Raw genomic sequence first — 16880 nt, 5'->3', positions numbered from 1 at the left:
AAAATGATATATAAGGTAATATTTGTATCTGTTTATATACTTTAAATTCACATTATCAATAATAATAAATGTAAAACTAAAAAAATTAAAAAAAAAAATTTTTTAATAATCTTTTTTAACAATGTATACGTGCCAGTTTGTGATTAGTCTTCTAACTAATTACGAACAAAGAAAAGATAAAGATTAATTGATAGGTGGAAGAAGGAGACAAAGAATGAGGTGGGTTGGAATAAATAGGAATTGTTGGAATCAATAAGACGGCAACTAACACATTTAAGTAGAAAAGAAACTTCTCACCCACCAACCCTCACACTACACACACAAACACAGAGAAAAAAAAAGAGTGAGTTAGTGATATGTGTCCTTCTGGGTTTTCATCATCTTCCACAGCAGAAGAAGTTACTCTTGGAATCCATGGTGATGGTCTCACTGCAATTGTCACAGGTCACATATATTACTATGTTTTTTTTCCATTTCCAACACAACCTAGGAATATGTTTCTCTTCTCTCTTTTCACCACTTTCATTGCCAAATATTATTATATTCTTATTGCAGTTTTGGGTCCAAGGATTTGGTCCACACAACCACCATACATGCTTATCCTTTTCCTATCATATTGCCTTTTACTATATATATGCACACTCCACTATCTCAGTTTTTGGTACACTTGTTTATATCATATATATATATATATATATATATATATATATATATATATATATATATATATATATATATATATATATATATATATATATATATATATATATATATATGTAAGCAACTTACATTTATTATAACTGACTCAAGGTACGATGGTTTTTTAACAATTGAATAAATTAGTGAAACCATAAAGTTGGTCAAAAGAAAGGGTGAAAGAAGTTTTTTTAGCAATTGAATAAATAAGTAGAATTATAAGATTGGTTTAGTGATAAAGATTAAAAGATTGGAAGAGAGAGTAAAAAAGGTTATGTATTTAATTTTCTCTATTAAAATATAAAATATAAGATTAATTTGAAAGGTTTATACGATTAAGTTTGGAAGAAATAATGAAAAAGGTTTAGAATTTAAGATAATCTTTTTTTTTATTATTATTCATTCAGTTTATCCTAAAATTGTGGGGATGAAAATTATACCATAAAGTGGAGTTTTTTTTTTTTTTTAAGTTTATTTTTGTAATTATTAAGTTAACTTTTGGACAAATTTTAACGAAGTTCTTAAATTGAAAAAAATTCTTGATCATATTAGTAGGAAAAAAAAAAATAAGTTTCATATTATTAGGAACAAAAATAAGTTTGATAGCTCATCAAGAGTCAATAGTCTAATTTACACACTAGAAGTTTTAACCTTCAGTCCTTACACAAATTATTAAACTTATGTACATTTGCTTACACTTTTAATTAGTATAAATATTTTTTAGCATAATAATTATTTTTTAATAGTAATAACTATTATTTTAATTACAGTAAAAAAATGTAGATACAGTAATTCTGGAAATTTTGTATGTTAAAATATGGTATGTGCTGCTCCATAAATATTATATTAATTACATCTTTATGTTGGTGGACATAATAATAACAGGAACAACGCATGGTATTGGCATTGAGACTGCAAGAGTTCTTGCTTTGCGTGGTGTCCATGTGATTATGGCAGTGAGAAATGTGGTTGCTGCAGAAGCTGTCAAAGAAGCAATCCTCAAAGAGATTCAAACAGCCAAAGTTGATGTCATGGAGTTAGATCTCAGTTCAATGGCATCTGTTAGAAAATTTGCATCAGAGTTCACTTCATCTGGTTTACCATTGAACATCTTGATGTAAGAAAACTACATGGTTTACATAGTTTATGTTTCAACTTATGTTCTTTTAACCAGAAATTATTACATGCTACACATGGTTCAAACCAGTTTTTGTATAATATATAATTAACCTTTTTTGTGAAATGAAAATAACAAAGTCTGTTTATTATTAATTACTGGTTGAAATTTTTACCTTATAATTATGATCTGATCATTCAAAGGACTACAGTAGCAGTAATGTTCTTAGGGTTTGTTTGTTGTAATGCTAGAAACAACGCAGGGATAACTGCAACCCCTTTCTCACTGTCTAAAGACAACATCGAACTACAATTTGCCACAAATCACTTGGGTACGTAAATGTCTGGTTTTTCATAACAGTGTTAAACTTGTTCTAACACTACATCAACAACATTATATTCAAACTTAAAAAGTGACCTTTGCTTCTTTTTACACAGGCCATTTTCTTTTAACACATCTTTTATTGGATACTATGAAGAAAACTGCAAGTGTAAGCAAGAGAGAAGGAAGAATTGTGAATGTCTCCTCTGATGGTCACCAATATACATATCCTGAAGGAATTCGTTTTGATAGAATTAATGATCAATCAAGGTAAGATGTACCCTGAAGAAATAGATTACATTTTCTGAATTAAGCTATTATATTTATTCAATTATTAAAGAACAAAAGAAATGTCAGTTTTGTTTATTCATTTGTTTTGCACACATTGGTTGTCTGTCACTTGTAGAAAGTATCATAGTAAAAGTCTCAGCAGAAAATCTGCTAATATGATTTATAATTTGATGCACTTTTGTGAACCTTAGTTATATGTGGAAATTACAATTAAGCATGAAATGTGATGATTCCTATGTTAATTTAGCTTCCTTGTGAACAGTTTCCAGCTGTGGCATGCATATGGACAATCAAAGCTTGCTAACATCTTACATGCCAACGAACTTGCAAGACGTCTTAAAGTATGCTGGCGTACATTTATTGTTTTGTAAAATGATTAATATGGAGTATTGTTTTTACCATAATGCTATCTTGTAGCTGATTATGTTATTGATGAGCATTAAGATTTGGCTTGGCATTATTATCTTCAATTAATTTCTCTAAAATTTTTAGGAACTGAACTTTCATATTGATTTTTGGGTTTTCACAAATGTTTTGATAGCTTTATTTTTCAATCAAACTGTTCTTTTATATATGTTTTCTGTTCTCTTATCCTATATTTTATTGGTTTACTTTGAACAGAAAATTATATTATTTTAGATATTATAAATTAATTCTATTTCTATTCAATGTGAGATTTTCAATGCAGAATCAAGTCTAAAATGAACTTTCTGGTTTCCAATTTTGTTGTTTTGCACTGTTAGGATGCTTGCATATATGAAATTTGCATTGCACCAACTTTGTTCTTATATTCGGTAGTGCTCAAAGGAATTCTAGCATGTTATCATGATCTGACAAACTATTTATGTAACTACATGGATCTAATTTTTGCTGTATTTGTCTTCTGCACAGTGCTCTAATGATAATCAAAGACCATTTTTGATCCTAACATAACATTGTTTACTTTGATCACTGTTATTTTCTCTTTCTTTTAATGTTTTTCTGTTTGTAAGCAAAGATTTCTGATTTTTCCTAATTATTGTCTATGTTATATCTAATATTACTCATTGGATCATGGTCAGGAAAATAAGGTAGATATTACAGCAAATTCTCTTCATCCAGGAGCAATTATAACCAATATTTATAAGCCAGAGATTAGTGGTGCTGTGCCAAGAGGTACTTACCACATTGAACCATTCATAGATGAATTTATGGTTTTTCTAGAATTTATGCAGATCTTGAATTTTGTCTTGGCAACCCGCGTTAATATATTGATAAAATTATGTTGGTATTAGAAAGTGAGTTTAAGTCTAACTCAATCCCACAAAATGGGACTTGTAAGGTGAAGAGTGTCCCAATAACTCCTCACTTAGAACTTGTTAGGATAAACTCTAATAATGATTCTGAGAGAGTATTAGAAAGTGGGTTTAAGTCTAACTCAACCCTGTAAAACCGATTTGTAAAATAAAGATTGCACCTTACTTATATATTATAAATTGACCTTATCTCTACTCTCGATGTGAGACTTCCAAGAATTGGTGGTGATTTCCACTTACAAATGATGGCAATTGCTGAGTTGCATGGTTTCGTCTGTTTCACGCAGATTTATTGGATATGCTTGGCGATTACGCGTTGAAAAGTATTCAACAGGTAATTCAAAATCCAGTTTGGCCTGTCTAAGGGAATTTTTCATTACTTAAGAATCTGAATATTCATTATTTAACTTCCATTGTCTCCTTGTAGGGAGCAGCAACGACATGCTATGTAGCTTTGAATCCACAAGTGAAGGGAATCAGTGGCGAGTACTTTTCAGATAATAATGTGGCTAAAGGAAGCTCACTGGCAAAGGACACTCATTTGGCTAAAGAACTCTGGGATTTCAGCATGAAGATAATTGATCAGAATACCCATGAATGATGGCATACAGTTTCCTATGTCACTTGAAAGAACCATTGCAGTGAAAGATATTCATGAAGTTATAGTCAGAGTGAGATAGAAATTAGTTTTGTTGGGGTGTTTATAGATGAGAAAACAGATGATGATCACGACATAATAACAAGGATGATTATAGCATTAATAATGATAATAATAAGAATGGCGTTTGGTAATCAACATAGACAACCGAACAAACTCATGATAAAAAAAAGAAAAGTTATATTTCTTTTTGTAGAAGACAATTGTATTTTAACACCAATTTATTTTTTTACAGCCGTTTAATATTATCTTTCACTATTTTCATTTTCTTTTTTACAAATACAAAAAATTTAGTTTTTTTCTTAAGTAATTATTTTATTGAGAATCAAATTTTGTCAATCAACCTTTTTCACTTTTTGTAATATAATTTTTTGTTTATGTCCCTTTATTGGAACATGTATTAATTTGGTATTTTTATTTATATGTATCTCAAATCCAACAGAGATTTAGATGAGATCCTATCCTATAAAGTCAAATCAATCCTACTAAGGTATCCTTTCAAGTTACCATCTCCTAGTTCTTCTTTAGGAATGAAATATGATAATCTTAACCTAACATTTACCACTAATAGACAATTTAATCCAACTTTTCCTAATTCATTTTTTTAATGGAAAATGATGTAATCCTTGAAAGGATGCGAGGATTTTAATTAGCATAAAAGGTGTTGATTAACTCAAAAATCATAGAAGAACAAATGACGAAATGTTCCATATGAAAGTTTTCAATTGGACATCCATCAAATCAAAAGAGAAATAAGAACAAGTTGCAAAAGCAAATATAAAATGAATTAAGGAAAAAAATGAAAGTCGCACGTTACCTTTGTGATGATTCCAAAGGATAAGTAGCATGTTTCACCACTTGAAAATTATAAGAAAAACACTCTCATAACTCTTAAATATATCTCACAGAAATGGATTTTATATATTTTAAGAATGTAATTTTCGCAAAGAGACTTAACACTTATTTATACAAAGAATGTTAAGAGTATCCAATAATGAGTAACAAACCATGTTTTAAAGGAAGAAAGAAATCATAAGTGAGTGAACATAAAATTAATTAAACTAATGATTATGATCCTATATTTAACACTTAGTTAATTTTTAATCTAATTTAATACAATGTGTGGTTCCTTGATTTTAGGAAGGACACATGGTGCTTTCGTGATTTAAGAAGCAGAAAGAGGTAGTTACATGAGTCACATGGGTGTTGATGAATCTCCAATTCGAGAGTGATCACACGAGCAAGTGCACTTACTCAACTGTAGTATGAAGTCTTGTATCAACATGAATTTAATTATTCTTATCAGAACTTGTGATGTTATTTGGATTTGTAAATTTAAACGTTTGAATGTAAAGTAACAATGATGATCGAGAACTCAAAATTAAAATCGAAACTCAATGATATAAAGTGTATTAGAATTAGTCTTACTATTTTGTTCTCATGCTGAATTACTATTTCACTATAGGGGAGAACATTAATGTAATAATATTAGACTTATGTATCCAGTTTAAGACTTAAAGACATTCAAACTCAGTGTGATTTCTTCACTCTTAAGGAATGAATTTGCATAATTGATTAAGACTATTTAACCAGCTAAGTCATATATGTAATGTCCCAAATTCACGGTGTCACGAGTTGTTACAAAATCCGATAGTTTCAAACTTTTATTATAGCACAAAAACGTATTTTTTCAAAACCTCAATATTTAAGCGTGCATAATTTATTCAAAACATAATAGTTATAAAAGTCTTGTCCAGTTACATTATTAAAAAATAATTAAAATAAAGAACGAAATAAAATAATTTTAATTACATTTTCTCAAAAATCTAAACACAATAACTTTAAAAGAAAATTTCAAGTTTGTCCCCTGTCATGTCTCGAATCTATCATGCCTGTGGAACATCTGCAATATCATTTACTCACATATAATATATTATACGATCATCACTGATTTCATTCACAAACGCACAAACACAAATATGTATGGGGTAAGCTATCGATAAAACAATCATAAAAACAAGATACATACAAACTAATTATATCAACCATAATCAAATATCCCATACATAGAAGTATTAACAATCAGATTCCTAATCCCCTAAACAGAAACAATTCAATCATCTTATATTACTCGATCCTCGATCCTTAATCCTTGATCCTCGACGTCATCACAAACATCACACACCTAGACCAATCGTCTATCCATTCATCACTACCTACGCTAACTACTTCACATAACTCAATCACTACCAACATAACACACTCTGAAACATCATCGTCGTTACAATTATCAACACATGTACCTTCATCATGAATATCCCCATAATGAACATCATCATGAGCCTCCACAATACCATAAACTCCATAGTGCAAAAAACCAGTCACACTATTGTACCATACCTCACACACCTGTAGCCTCCCCTACAGATATGCTTTAGTAGTCCTACCATCCGGCTAAGGAATATGTTTTCTTGCCACACAAGGACAAGGTAAAACACCATCACCCCCATACAAAGAAGGTTCAATACTTGAACATACCCCCCCTTTTCGCACATAAGGCCAAAGGAAACCATTATCCCGTATCATGCGACAGATAATCTCAAGATTTACTAGGTACAACAAGTAGACCTATCTTCCACTCTTATGCTCATCAACCACACAGTCAAGTAATCTCAACCATAAGTTAAACTTGACCCTACACATAGCCATTAACCTCATTCTCTTCTTATCATCACGTTCTACCGCTCCTCACACTTCGTCCATGTCCATTCTTCAGTAAAGTTGACATTTTTCACAAAAATGCATTGGGATAATCAATTATCAAAAGTGGTAATCGATTATTCTTGAGAGGTTTTAAGGAGTACAAAATTCACTATGATAATCGATTATCACTTACGGTAATCAATTATCATTAATCGATTATCACTTATGGTAATCGATTATTACTAATCAATTATCACTAAGGATAATCAATTATTATAGTGGGTTTAACACATTGAATTTTCAAGATTCACAACGTATGACGCAATAATCGATTATCATCCTAGATAATGGATTATTCTAGAGAATAATCGCATTTCTAGATAAAATCCAAAGTCCAAAACCCTCGTGCATTAATCCCAAATCACGTGAAAACATACTTAACACATCATACATGCATTCAAGCATCACCTACCCTTGTAAACATACTCAAATACATACATTACAACACTCGAATAATCCAGAACCCATCATTATGCATATTACACCCAATCAAACCCATCATATTGCATATGTTTATCATACCATCTTTATAACATGTATTTGCATGACAAAACCCCCAAACATCATACCTTTATTCTCCCTTAGCATCAATACAATTATCATGGGATAACCCAACAAAGTCATATATACTTTCCTAGGAAAAATCCAACACAACCATGACATAAACCCTATCATGCATACACATATCATTACCTAACAATAACAACAGATAATCATAACTATAGTCATTTACACATGCATCAAAACAAGGATTACCATTCAAGTAATCAAAACATATGCATATATCATATATCAAACACATGGTAAGCTTCCTCATACCTTGGCCAAATCTACACTCCCCAAAACACCACAAATTTACCCTTGTACTAATGTTTTCTTTAGCTCATTTGCCTCTCTCCTAGAAAACGTCTCTTTCCCATCTCTCTCAATTTCTCTCTTAGATGTAGAGTTTCTAAGCAAATGCCACCCTTCTCCCTATATCTCAGGTTTTATAAATCACCCCAAACCTATCTCTAATATTTCCTCACTTATAATAATATAATTTTAAATCAAAATCTATCTAAATCTCTATTTTTCTTCTATTCCACGTTCCACTCTATCTTTTTATTTTATTTTATTTACATGCTTTTACTTCCTACACCCCTTTATTTAATTTCTACACCAATTAATAAAGGTAAAAGACCATTTTGCCCATAAGCAAAACACAAATAAAACAAAGGTTTTACTTAACTCTCTTTCTACCTAGAATTAAATTACAACCATTCAATTTTAGATCATCATTTTATCTACAAGCCAACATGTCATGTTGATAATATCACACACACATATAACAAAATTAACAATATACCAATCATGTGTTACACTTTACTAAAAATAAGATCAAATAATTAACATAGTAGTTATGTTCTAAGAAATACCTATACCTCAAAGACCAATTTACCAAACAATAATACTTAAGTCTCTAAACCATTTTATTTTCTAATTACCACATTTTTCTCAGGTCTCAGAATATAGATGCATGTCTACCACCTAACAACCTTAGATGATTTAATTGGATTTATAAGATGAATTAACTTTCACCTAATTCAAGTTATATATGCAACGATATATAATTGGATCTATAAGATGAATTAAGTTTTTCGCGTTCGCGGGTGGTTATAGTAGCTATTTAGACGTCGACCCCTCCTAACCGATATCTAAATCAAATTAAAATGTCAGTCCCCCTCTCAATCGTCGTTTAAGGACTTTAAAAAATTAATTTTGACGTTGTGATTGAGGCATTTTCGGAGTCATTTAGCATTCGGGGGTATGGACCGACGTCTAAATAGACGTCGGGGTCTAGGGGTTGGACTTCTAACTCAATGCATAAAGTGAGTTTTAGGATTTTGTGACAGACCATTTGACATTTGGGAGTGGGGGACAAAAGTCTGAATAGGCTTTAGACGTCGGGGCGTTATACCCCAAATGTCTAAGTGTAATAAAAAGTTATTTTTTTTTTATTATTTTCTCGCATACTTTTGGCATCCAATGAGGGGGGTACGACGTGTAAATAAGCTTTAGACGTCGGGGTCCCTCCATAGCTGATGTCTAAATGATTTTTTTATTTACGAAATTGTCACCGATCATTTTTAACGTTGAATTTTCGGTGATCAGATATTATAGGCATGACGTTATACTATTTTTTTGCAGTAGTGATTATTCAATTTTTAAGTATTTTTCTTTGACAAATATATATTTTTAATGATTTTTATTAACCATCTTTGTTTTTAAATTAAATTTTAATATCTTTTAATAAAAATTATCAATACTTAAAAAGAAATATTTTATATTAATATACNTTTCTTATCTTAAATAAAAATAGGGTTAAATATGTTTTTAGTCCTTGAACTATCACTCAATTTTGGTTTTAGTCCCTACTCGAAACATTGATGGTTTTTAGTCCTCATTGTTTTGAAACTCTCATTTTTCGTCCTTAAAATTCGACGGCGTTAATTTCTGTTTCACGTGGCAAACGGCGAATCCATGTATGATGCCAACAATGGATGCCATGTATCTTTTCTTCTCTGAAAGTCCTCCCAACATATCAAACCATGGAATCCCAGCTTTTAAAGCACCAAGAACAGCCACAATAAAACAATAAAACCTAAAAACTTTTCTGTCTAAAACCCTCTTTCCATGGATACTCTCTCATCATCGGTTTCAAGCCTTAAAGTTACTTTTTTCCCATCTTCGCCAACCCTAACAAATCGCGATTTCTTTCCCTTCAAAGCAACCCCTTCACGACCACAACAACCCCATCATGTTTTCTCCACTTCCGCACCCACTTTTCTCCCCAAAACCAAATCTTTCTCCCACAAATCTTCCCCTTCGCTTCCTTTCTCCCTCTCATCCTCAAGTCCAGACCGATGAGGAATGCTGAGATAAATTTTATCAGAAATCATCAAAAGAGACTAATTCAAAAAGTAGTAGGACCCACCAAATTTTGTGATTACCAATAAACTATGAGAGAGTAATAAGAACTTGAACTGAGAAATGTGTAAGAGACTCATGCGAGAATCAATCAAAATCTTTCAGGGACAATTAAATGCATGGATTTATTGAATTAGGAAATGAAAAAAAAAATGATGAAATGCAAGCAAAGGGTGAATTAATTAGGTTACCTTTTGAATGAGATGAGTGGTGCCCTTTCCAACCGGAAGAGGAACGGTGTCGTTTAAGAGGACACATGTTTCTTTCTGGCTGATTTCTCCGCATCTCCCACATTTCAACTATTGATTGCAATAACAGAACGAAAATGAAGATCTGAAAGAAACTAAAAAAAGTTGAATTTGATAAATTGGAAGAGATGAAGGAGAAAGAAAGAAACCTTGAAAAAGTAAGAGAAATTGGGATCATCGCAGCCACCTTGGGGTTGAAGATTGGTGAGATTCTCAAGCTTCGTATGCAACTCAAATCTCGCTACTGGGTATGCAGCAAATCTCGTGGACGTCGCCCACAATACCCACTCCCTTCACTTTATTCACAGGTGTCAACACCCAATTTCGTCCGGGTGACTATAATATGAAAAATTTTTATTTTTGTCTTATTTTATTTAATTTTAATTTTATTTTATTTTTGTTTTATTATTTGCTTGCGCTAGTAGGATGATCCCCAAATCCATTGAGACAAAAGAGTATATATATATATAAAAAAGAGAGAGAGACTTTCAAAAAGAGAATAAGTCCACTAGATTGGAAACCCGAAAAGGGCGGTCTAAAAAGGAAAACCAGACTCACGTTGAGGTCATCTAATCGTAAAGTTAATCTTTTGAAAATAAAGCAATCAAAGTTCAAAAGGATGTGTGGCCTTCTTTTCTTTATCCAAAAAGCAAAAAATATGTCCATTGTCACCCCGTTTGAGCCAAAAAATAATTTCATTTTCAAAGTTTTCCCAAGCAAGGGTTATCACCACTAAGAGTCAACTCAGTGTGCAAATAATGAGTACTGATTGATCAATCAAAGAGAATTCATCAAAAAAAAAAAAACACAGGACAAAAACAAAAAAAAAAAGAATCTCAAAGGGATGATGAAAAAAATGAAAAATGAAGTTCAAGAAAACGCAAAGTGCTCAAAAAGTCAAATAGTTGATGCAATATCTAGAAGATAACCCTTGCTTCAAAAAAAAAATATAATATAACCGACAAACATTCATTTGGGCCTTTATACCCTTTCTTCCAATACCTTTTAGCCCCTAGCCACGTTACAAGCCTAAAAAAAAAGTCCACGCAGATTGAATAATGATTGCTCAAATTTTCATAAAGCTTAACTTTGTGATAAGGTGACTTTCACAGTTTCGTAAAAAAAAAATGTCTCAGGAAAAGGGGATCTCCCTGCCAACAAGACAAAAACATGCAAAAGAAAATCAAACCAGTTGGGCCATTCTTTTAGCTTATCGTTTTTGTGCCCACCACTTCTTCCAAATAAAACCCTATGCAAAGAAAAACTGGGGCAACTTTGTGGATCTCACCACACGTCTTCGCCCTGAAATTCATCAACCCATAATCCCAGGACTGGGGCAGCTTCGCAAGTCTCACTTGAATTTTTCATCCCGATTTTCATAAATCCAAACCTCAGCTCATTTTCCCAAACACCAAACCGGGGCACAATTTTGGTGTATCATGTTTGTCTTGACACTCACATATTACATTTCCTTTGAGAATTGTAGTGCCCACGTGCCTGTCCCAACCTTCCAAACTATTCCAAACAACTCTCATTCTCTTCAAAACCATTCCATTGCCTAAATTCAAGCACGTATACACTGATGTCGAGAAAGAGAAAGTCAAACATATAATCATATCTGACATAGACCTCGGATGTATGACATTCCTTAGTTTTCACAAAAACTTTGAAAATATTGACCAGCTTGATGATTGCAAGCAAGATGACTGACTCAAGAAAAAAAAGAAACACAGAACAAAACAAATGGTTTTTCATATGTGCATAACATAAGTTGCCATCAATCCATCAAAAAGAACGTTTTTCTGATCTTCTTTTTCAAGTCATATTGATTCTTATTGATCGTGCTTTTTTCTCTTATATTGGTGTTTTGACACCCTGATCCCTGCACCAAGATTTTGACACATTGTATTGAGGGTTTCAATACCCTAATGTCTTTTCAATAATCAAATTTTTGTCGAAAATCACCAAAACATTATACAAAGCTACAAGTTTCAAAATTTTCAAAAGCCCAGTTTCATCTGGAAATTTCAAATTTCAAAAGCCCAGTGTCGTCTGACAATTTTAATTTCAAAAGCCCAGTTTCATCTGGCAATTTCAAATTTCAAAAGCCCAGTTTCATCTGGCAATTTCAAAAGCCCAGTGTCGTCTGGCAATTTCAAAATCCCAAACGCCCAAAGTCGTCTGGCAATTTCAAAATTTCAAAAAACCAGTTTCATCTGGCAATTTCAAAGTTTCATAAGCCCAGTTTCGCCTGGCCCATAAGCCCAGTTTCTACACTGGCCTATAAGCCCAGTTTCGCCTGGCCCATAAGCCCAGTTCTACACTGGCCCATAAGCCCATTTTCTACATTGGCCCATAAGCCCAGTTTGGCCTGACCCATAAGCCCAGTTCCACACTGGCCCATAATCCCAGTTTCGCCTGGCCCATAAGCCCAGTTTCTACACTGGCCCATAAGCCCAGTTTCGCCTGGCCCATAAGCCTAGTTTCTACACTGGCCCATAACCCAGTTTCGCCTGGCCCATAAGCCCAGTTCCACACTGGCCCATAAGCCCAGTTTCGCCTGGCCCATAAGCCTAGTTTCTACACTGGCCCATAAGCCCAGTTTCGCCTGGCCCATAAGCCCAGTTCCACACTAGCCCATAAGCCCAGTTTCGCCTGACCCATAAGCCTAGTTTCCATACTGACCCCCCAAGCTCAGCTCGAAGTTTTTATTCTTTCTCTTTCTCCTTTGAAACCCAGACGAAATTAGTGTTTCTATCTTTACTTAGCTGTTACTCTGATAATACGAAAATACTAAATTTTCATATTATCTAGTAATATCTAAGTAAAGAGTGGTAGCTGTCAACACCCAATTTCGTCCGCGTGACTATGATATGACTAGTTTTTATTTTTGTCTTATTTTATTTTATTTTAATTTTATTTTATTTTTGTTTTATTATTTTTAATGGTTGTTTTACTATTTAGTATTTGATTTAGTTTTTTTTTATTATTGGATTTAATTAAAAAAAGGGGAAAAGAAAAGAAAACAAAGGAAAAGAAAAGACAAAAAAAAGAAAAAAAAGAAAAGAAAAGAAAAAGACAAAACAAAATAAAAAAAAGAAGGAAGAAAGAGACAAAAAAAAATGGAAATTGGCATTGTAGAGGCTCGAATCAAGCCTTGCCGTAACATATCAAGGCATGCTTAACATAAAAGCATGCAAGACTAACCCTCCTGCAGCAAGGTTCACAGTGAACAAGCCAAAATACATATACACGGACCAACAATCATAAGGAGGAAAGATGCCTGAATGGCTTTTTAATATCTGATGAAATTTGAACATAAAGAAAGAAAAAAAAAGCAAAAGAAATCCCACGACAGAGGATATCACAAAGTTTCCATGAAGCAGTACATGAGGAAGGAGTGTGGGTTGGTTTTTGGATGGGGCTTCAGCACAGTTAATAGGGGGAGAAGAGAGAACTTTTTTTTTGATACATCATCACAGCAAAACCTCGACCATCACCACCAGAGAACAAGAGCACAGCAAGAACAACACGAGAGGACACTGGGGAACATTTTTCTTATCCATTGCCTTACCATCAGAGAACATTAGAGAGTGACCACCATCATTCACCATTCACTACCGGGAGGAGACAGTGATATAGTTATTCACTCCTCACTGAATCAAAGGATCATCACTCATTCCTTGGGAGAGAACATCGTTCACCTGCAAAGAGAAGGGAAGAACACGTCAGCCAGAGGAAGAGGAAAGAGATCGCCGGAGATATTAGACTAACAATAGCAATCAGAGCTTCAAAGAGGTAAGCATACCCTTTTCGCTTGTATCTTCATGTGAGCTTGTTGCATTGTGCTTCATTTTATTTGATGCTGCTTCTGAGTGTGTTATGGTGTAAGAGTTCCCTTATTTTGTTTCGTCCAATACATTAATCACGTTTCATCATTCATCTTTAACCTGAAACCCGTTTGACCCATTCCTCGATTCATCTTCGTTGTCCAATGGTCTCCATACACGAGTCCACCATCTCCATGTTCATCCTACTTGATATACCTTGCTCATAGCTCCCTGCATATGAAAAAAAGAGCAACAAAAAACAGACAGATACCAAATCAATAACCCAATCCTTCCCCCACCACCGCATCGGTCTCACATAGCCAAAAATCACCAAACTCAAACACATCATCACCATGGCACGCTGCTGGATCAAACAACACAAACCTAAAATCACCCAAGACAACCCTGTCTTCATCGTTAACCTTCAACCTTCACTCACACCGTGAAGGGCCATACGGCCGTTTTCCCTCAATCGATGATCATGACCCATTTTTTTCACATTCATCATCTCATTCAACCACCATAACGCTCTCAACGCACCTAATACAAAGCACACGTTGAATGTTTTCTTGTCGAAATCACGTTTCGGAGGAAGGAGGAGATCGGAGAAGGGCTGAACGCCTCAGACAGCAACGGTCGCCGGTGACGCAGCGGACCAAGCTTGGAGGCCGACGGGTGCGGTGGTTGAGCTCGGCCAGGAGGCGGTCCACGAAGGAGAGAACGATCTCCCTCTCTCGCGCAATGAGGGGCAGAAGAGGGTCTTGACACTGTGGTCGTTGTTGCTCGCCGGTGATGAGTAACGGTGTGCGACGTCCTGGGCCATGGTTCGTGCCGGCCGGTCGGTGGTGCAGTGGCTCACGACTGTAGGCAAGGTGGGAGCCTTTGGGTGTGCTGGAGAGAATATAGACCTCTTGAGGTCTCGCTGAGTGGAATGAGGAGGTCTGGGAGAACCCCTAAAGGTTTCTGAACTTGGGGTGAGTGGTGCCTGGGCCTGGGCCATACCAAAAATAATAATAATAAAAGAATATTATTAGAAAACGAAAAACAAAACATTTTTGTTTCTGCACCTCCGGTTTTCGCTAAGCTGCACCCTTTCCAATTGGGTTTAGGCCCAATCTGCTTTCAGAGATAAATTAGGTTTACACACCCTTGTTTTTTTTTTCATTTTTACACCCCTGGCCATTTGGGTTTAGGCCCAATCCTTATATTATTTTATCATTTAACTTTTAGTTTATTACATTTCTACTTTCTATTTCATTTTTCTACTTCTTATTTTTCATTTGGTTACTTACTTATTTATTTTATTTTATCTACTTTTAAATAGATATTTTAAAATAAAATAAAAAAATTTAAAAGGTTTAAGCACACGTGCGACCATTCGCGTCAGCCTTGTGTTGAAAACATTTTTTCTCCTTCTTTTAAAAATAAAAAAAATTATTATTTTAAAAAGGTTTAAGCACACGTGCGACCATTCGCGTCAGCCTTGTGCTAAAAAACCTTCTTCTTCTTCTTTCAAAAAATTAACAAAAAATATTTTGAAAAGGTGTAAGCACACGTGCGACCATTCGCGTCAACCTTGTATTGAAAACATTTTTCTTCTCCTATTTCAAAAAAAAAATATTTGAAAAGGTTTAAGCACACGTGCGACCATTCGCGTCAGCCTTGTGTTAAAAACCTTTTTCTTCTTCTTTTATAAATAAAAAAGTTATTTTAAAAGGTTAAAGCACACGTGGGACCATTCGCGTAGGCCTTGTGCTAAAACCTTTCCCCTTTTCTTTTTATATATAAAAAATCTTCAAAAACCAAAAACAATCAATTCTTAAACATTGCCTAAGCAATTAGCCAGAACTACGTAATCCTTGATTCTCCATCAAAAGTGGAGATACGTAGGAGCAAAGCTATGGTGGCGACTCCAAACTCTTTTTTTCCAAACTCTTTTTTTTCAAATTATTTTCTTTTTGGATCGTCGTCCCGTCGCGATTTTCCGGTTGCAACAACAGGGATGTTGAGAGGCTATTGAAATTGCTGCAAAGTGTGAAGTTTGAGTCACCCGTAGTTGACTTTCAGAGAAGAAAAGATACGTGGCATCCACTGTTGGCATACATGGATTCGCCGTTTGCCACGTGAAACAGAATTTAACGTCGTCAAATTTTATGGACGAAAAGTGAGAGTTTCAAAACAATGAGGATTAAAAATCATCAATGTTTCGAATAGGGACTAAAACCAAAATCGAGTGATAGTTAGGGACTAAAAACATATTTAACCCATAAAAATATAATATGCATGACAAAAAATATTTACTTATTATACACTTAATTATATAAATTAGATATTTATGGTGTGTATGGTATAGGATAAAATACTAGTATATATATACTAATTTAATATTCATTAAGCATATTTTACTGCGTATTAATACAATCTTAATTATTATTTTTTTCAAAAAAAATTAAAAGGTTAAAAAATAAAACATGTAAATAAACAAATAGGACTCACGAGTTATAAATCTTAGAAAGATAGAAAATAAAGTCTAAAGAAAGAGTTATAGAGAGATGATATAGGTTTTAGAATGGATATATAATTTTTATTTATATTNTCAAACTTTTAACATTAAAATAATTTAGTCTAATTAATTTAAAATATTTATCAACTATAATTCTATTTTATTTTATAGGTTGTTTATATTGTTAA

The 16880-nt window shown here is 33.5% G+C and overlaps 1 protein-coding gene across 1 annotated transcript; it reads left to right on the top strand.

Annotated features, from left to right (window-relative positions):
* Positions 1 to 285: 285 nt before the first annotated feature.
* Positions 286 to 4607, top strand: LOC106764139 (short-chain dehydrogenase TIC 32, chloroplastic). Its single transcript, XM_014648374.2, has 8 exons — positions 286 to 444; positions 1582 to 1813; positions 2065 to 2144; positions 2251 to 2404; positions 2688 to 2766; positions 3487 to 3580; positions 4008 to 4054; positions 4148 to 4607. Exons 1-8 carry the CDS (start codon positions 357 to 359, stop codon positions 4319 to 4321), a joined length of 948 nt encoding a protein of 315 aa, XP_014503860.1. The 5' UTR covers positions 286 to 356; the 3' UTR covers positions 4322 to 4607.
* Positions 4608 to 16880: the final 12273 nt, after the last annotated feature.

The sequence above is a fragment of the Vigna radiata genome, chromosome 1, assembly GCF_000741045.1.
Source record: "Vigna radiata var. radiata cultivar VC1973A chromosome 1, Vradiata_ver6, whole genome shotgun sequence".
NCBI classification, from domain to species: domain Eukaryota; kingdom Viridiplantae; phylum Streptophyta; class Magnoliopsida; order Fabales; family Fabaceae; genus Vigna; species Vigna radiata.
Note: the sequence above shows the minus strand (reverse complement) of the source record. Positions and strands in the feature narration are given on the sequence as shown.

Coding starts and splice junctions, on each gene's coding strand:
- LOC106764139 (XM_014648374.2), top strand. CDS start 357: ATGTGTCCTTCTGGGTTTTCATCATCTTCCACAGCAGAAGAAGTTACT. Junction 445..1,581: donor TCTCACTGCAATTGTCACAG/GTCACATATATT, acceptor TAATAATAACAG/GAACAACGCATGGTATTGGC. Junction 3,581..4,007: donor TAGTGGTGCTGTGCCAAGAG/GTACTTACCACA, acceptor TGTTTCACGCAG/ATTTATTGGATATGCTTGGC.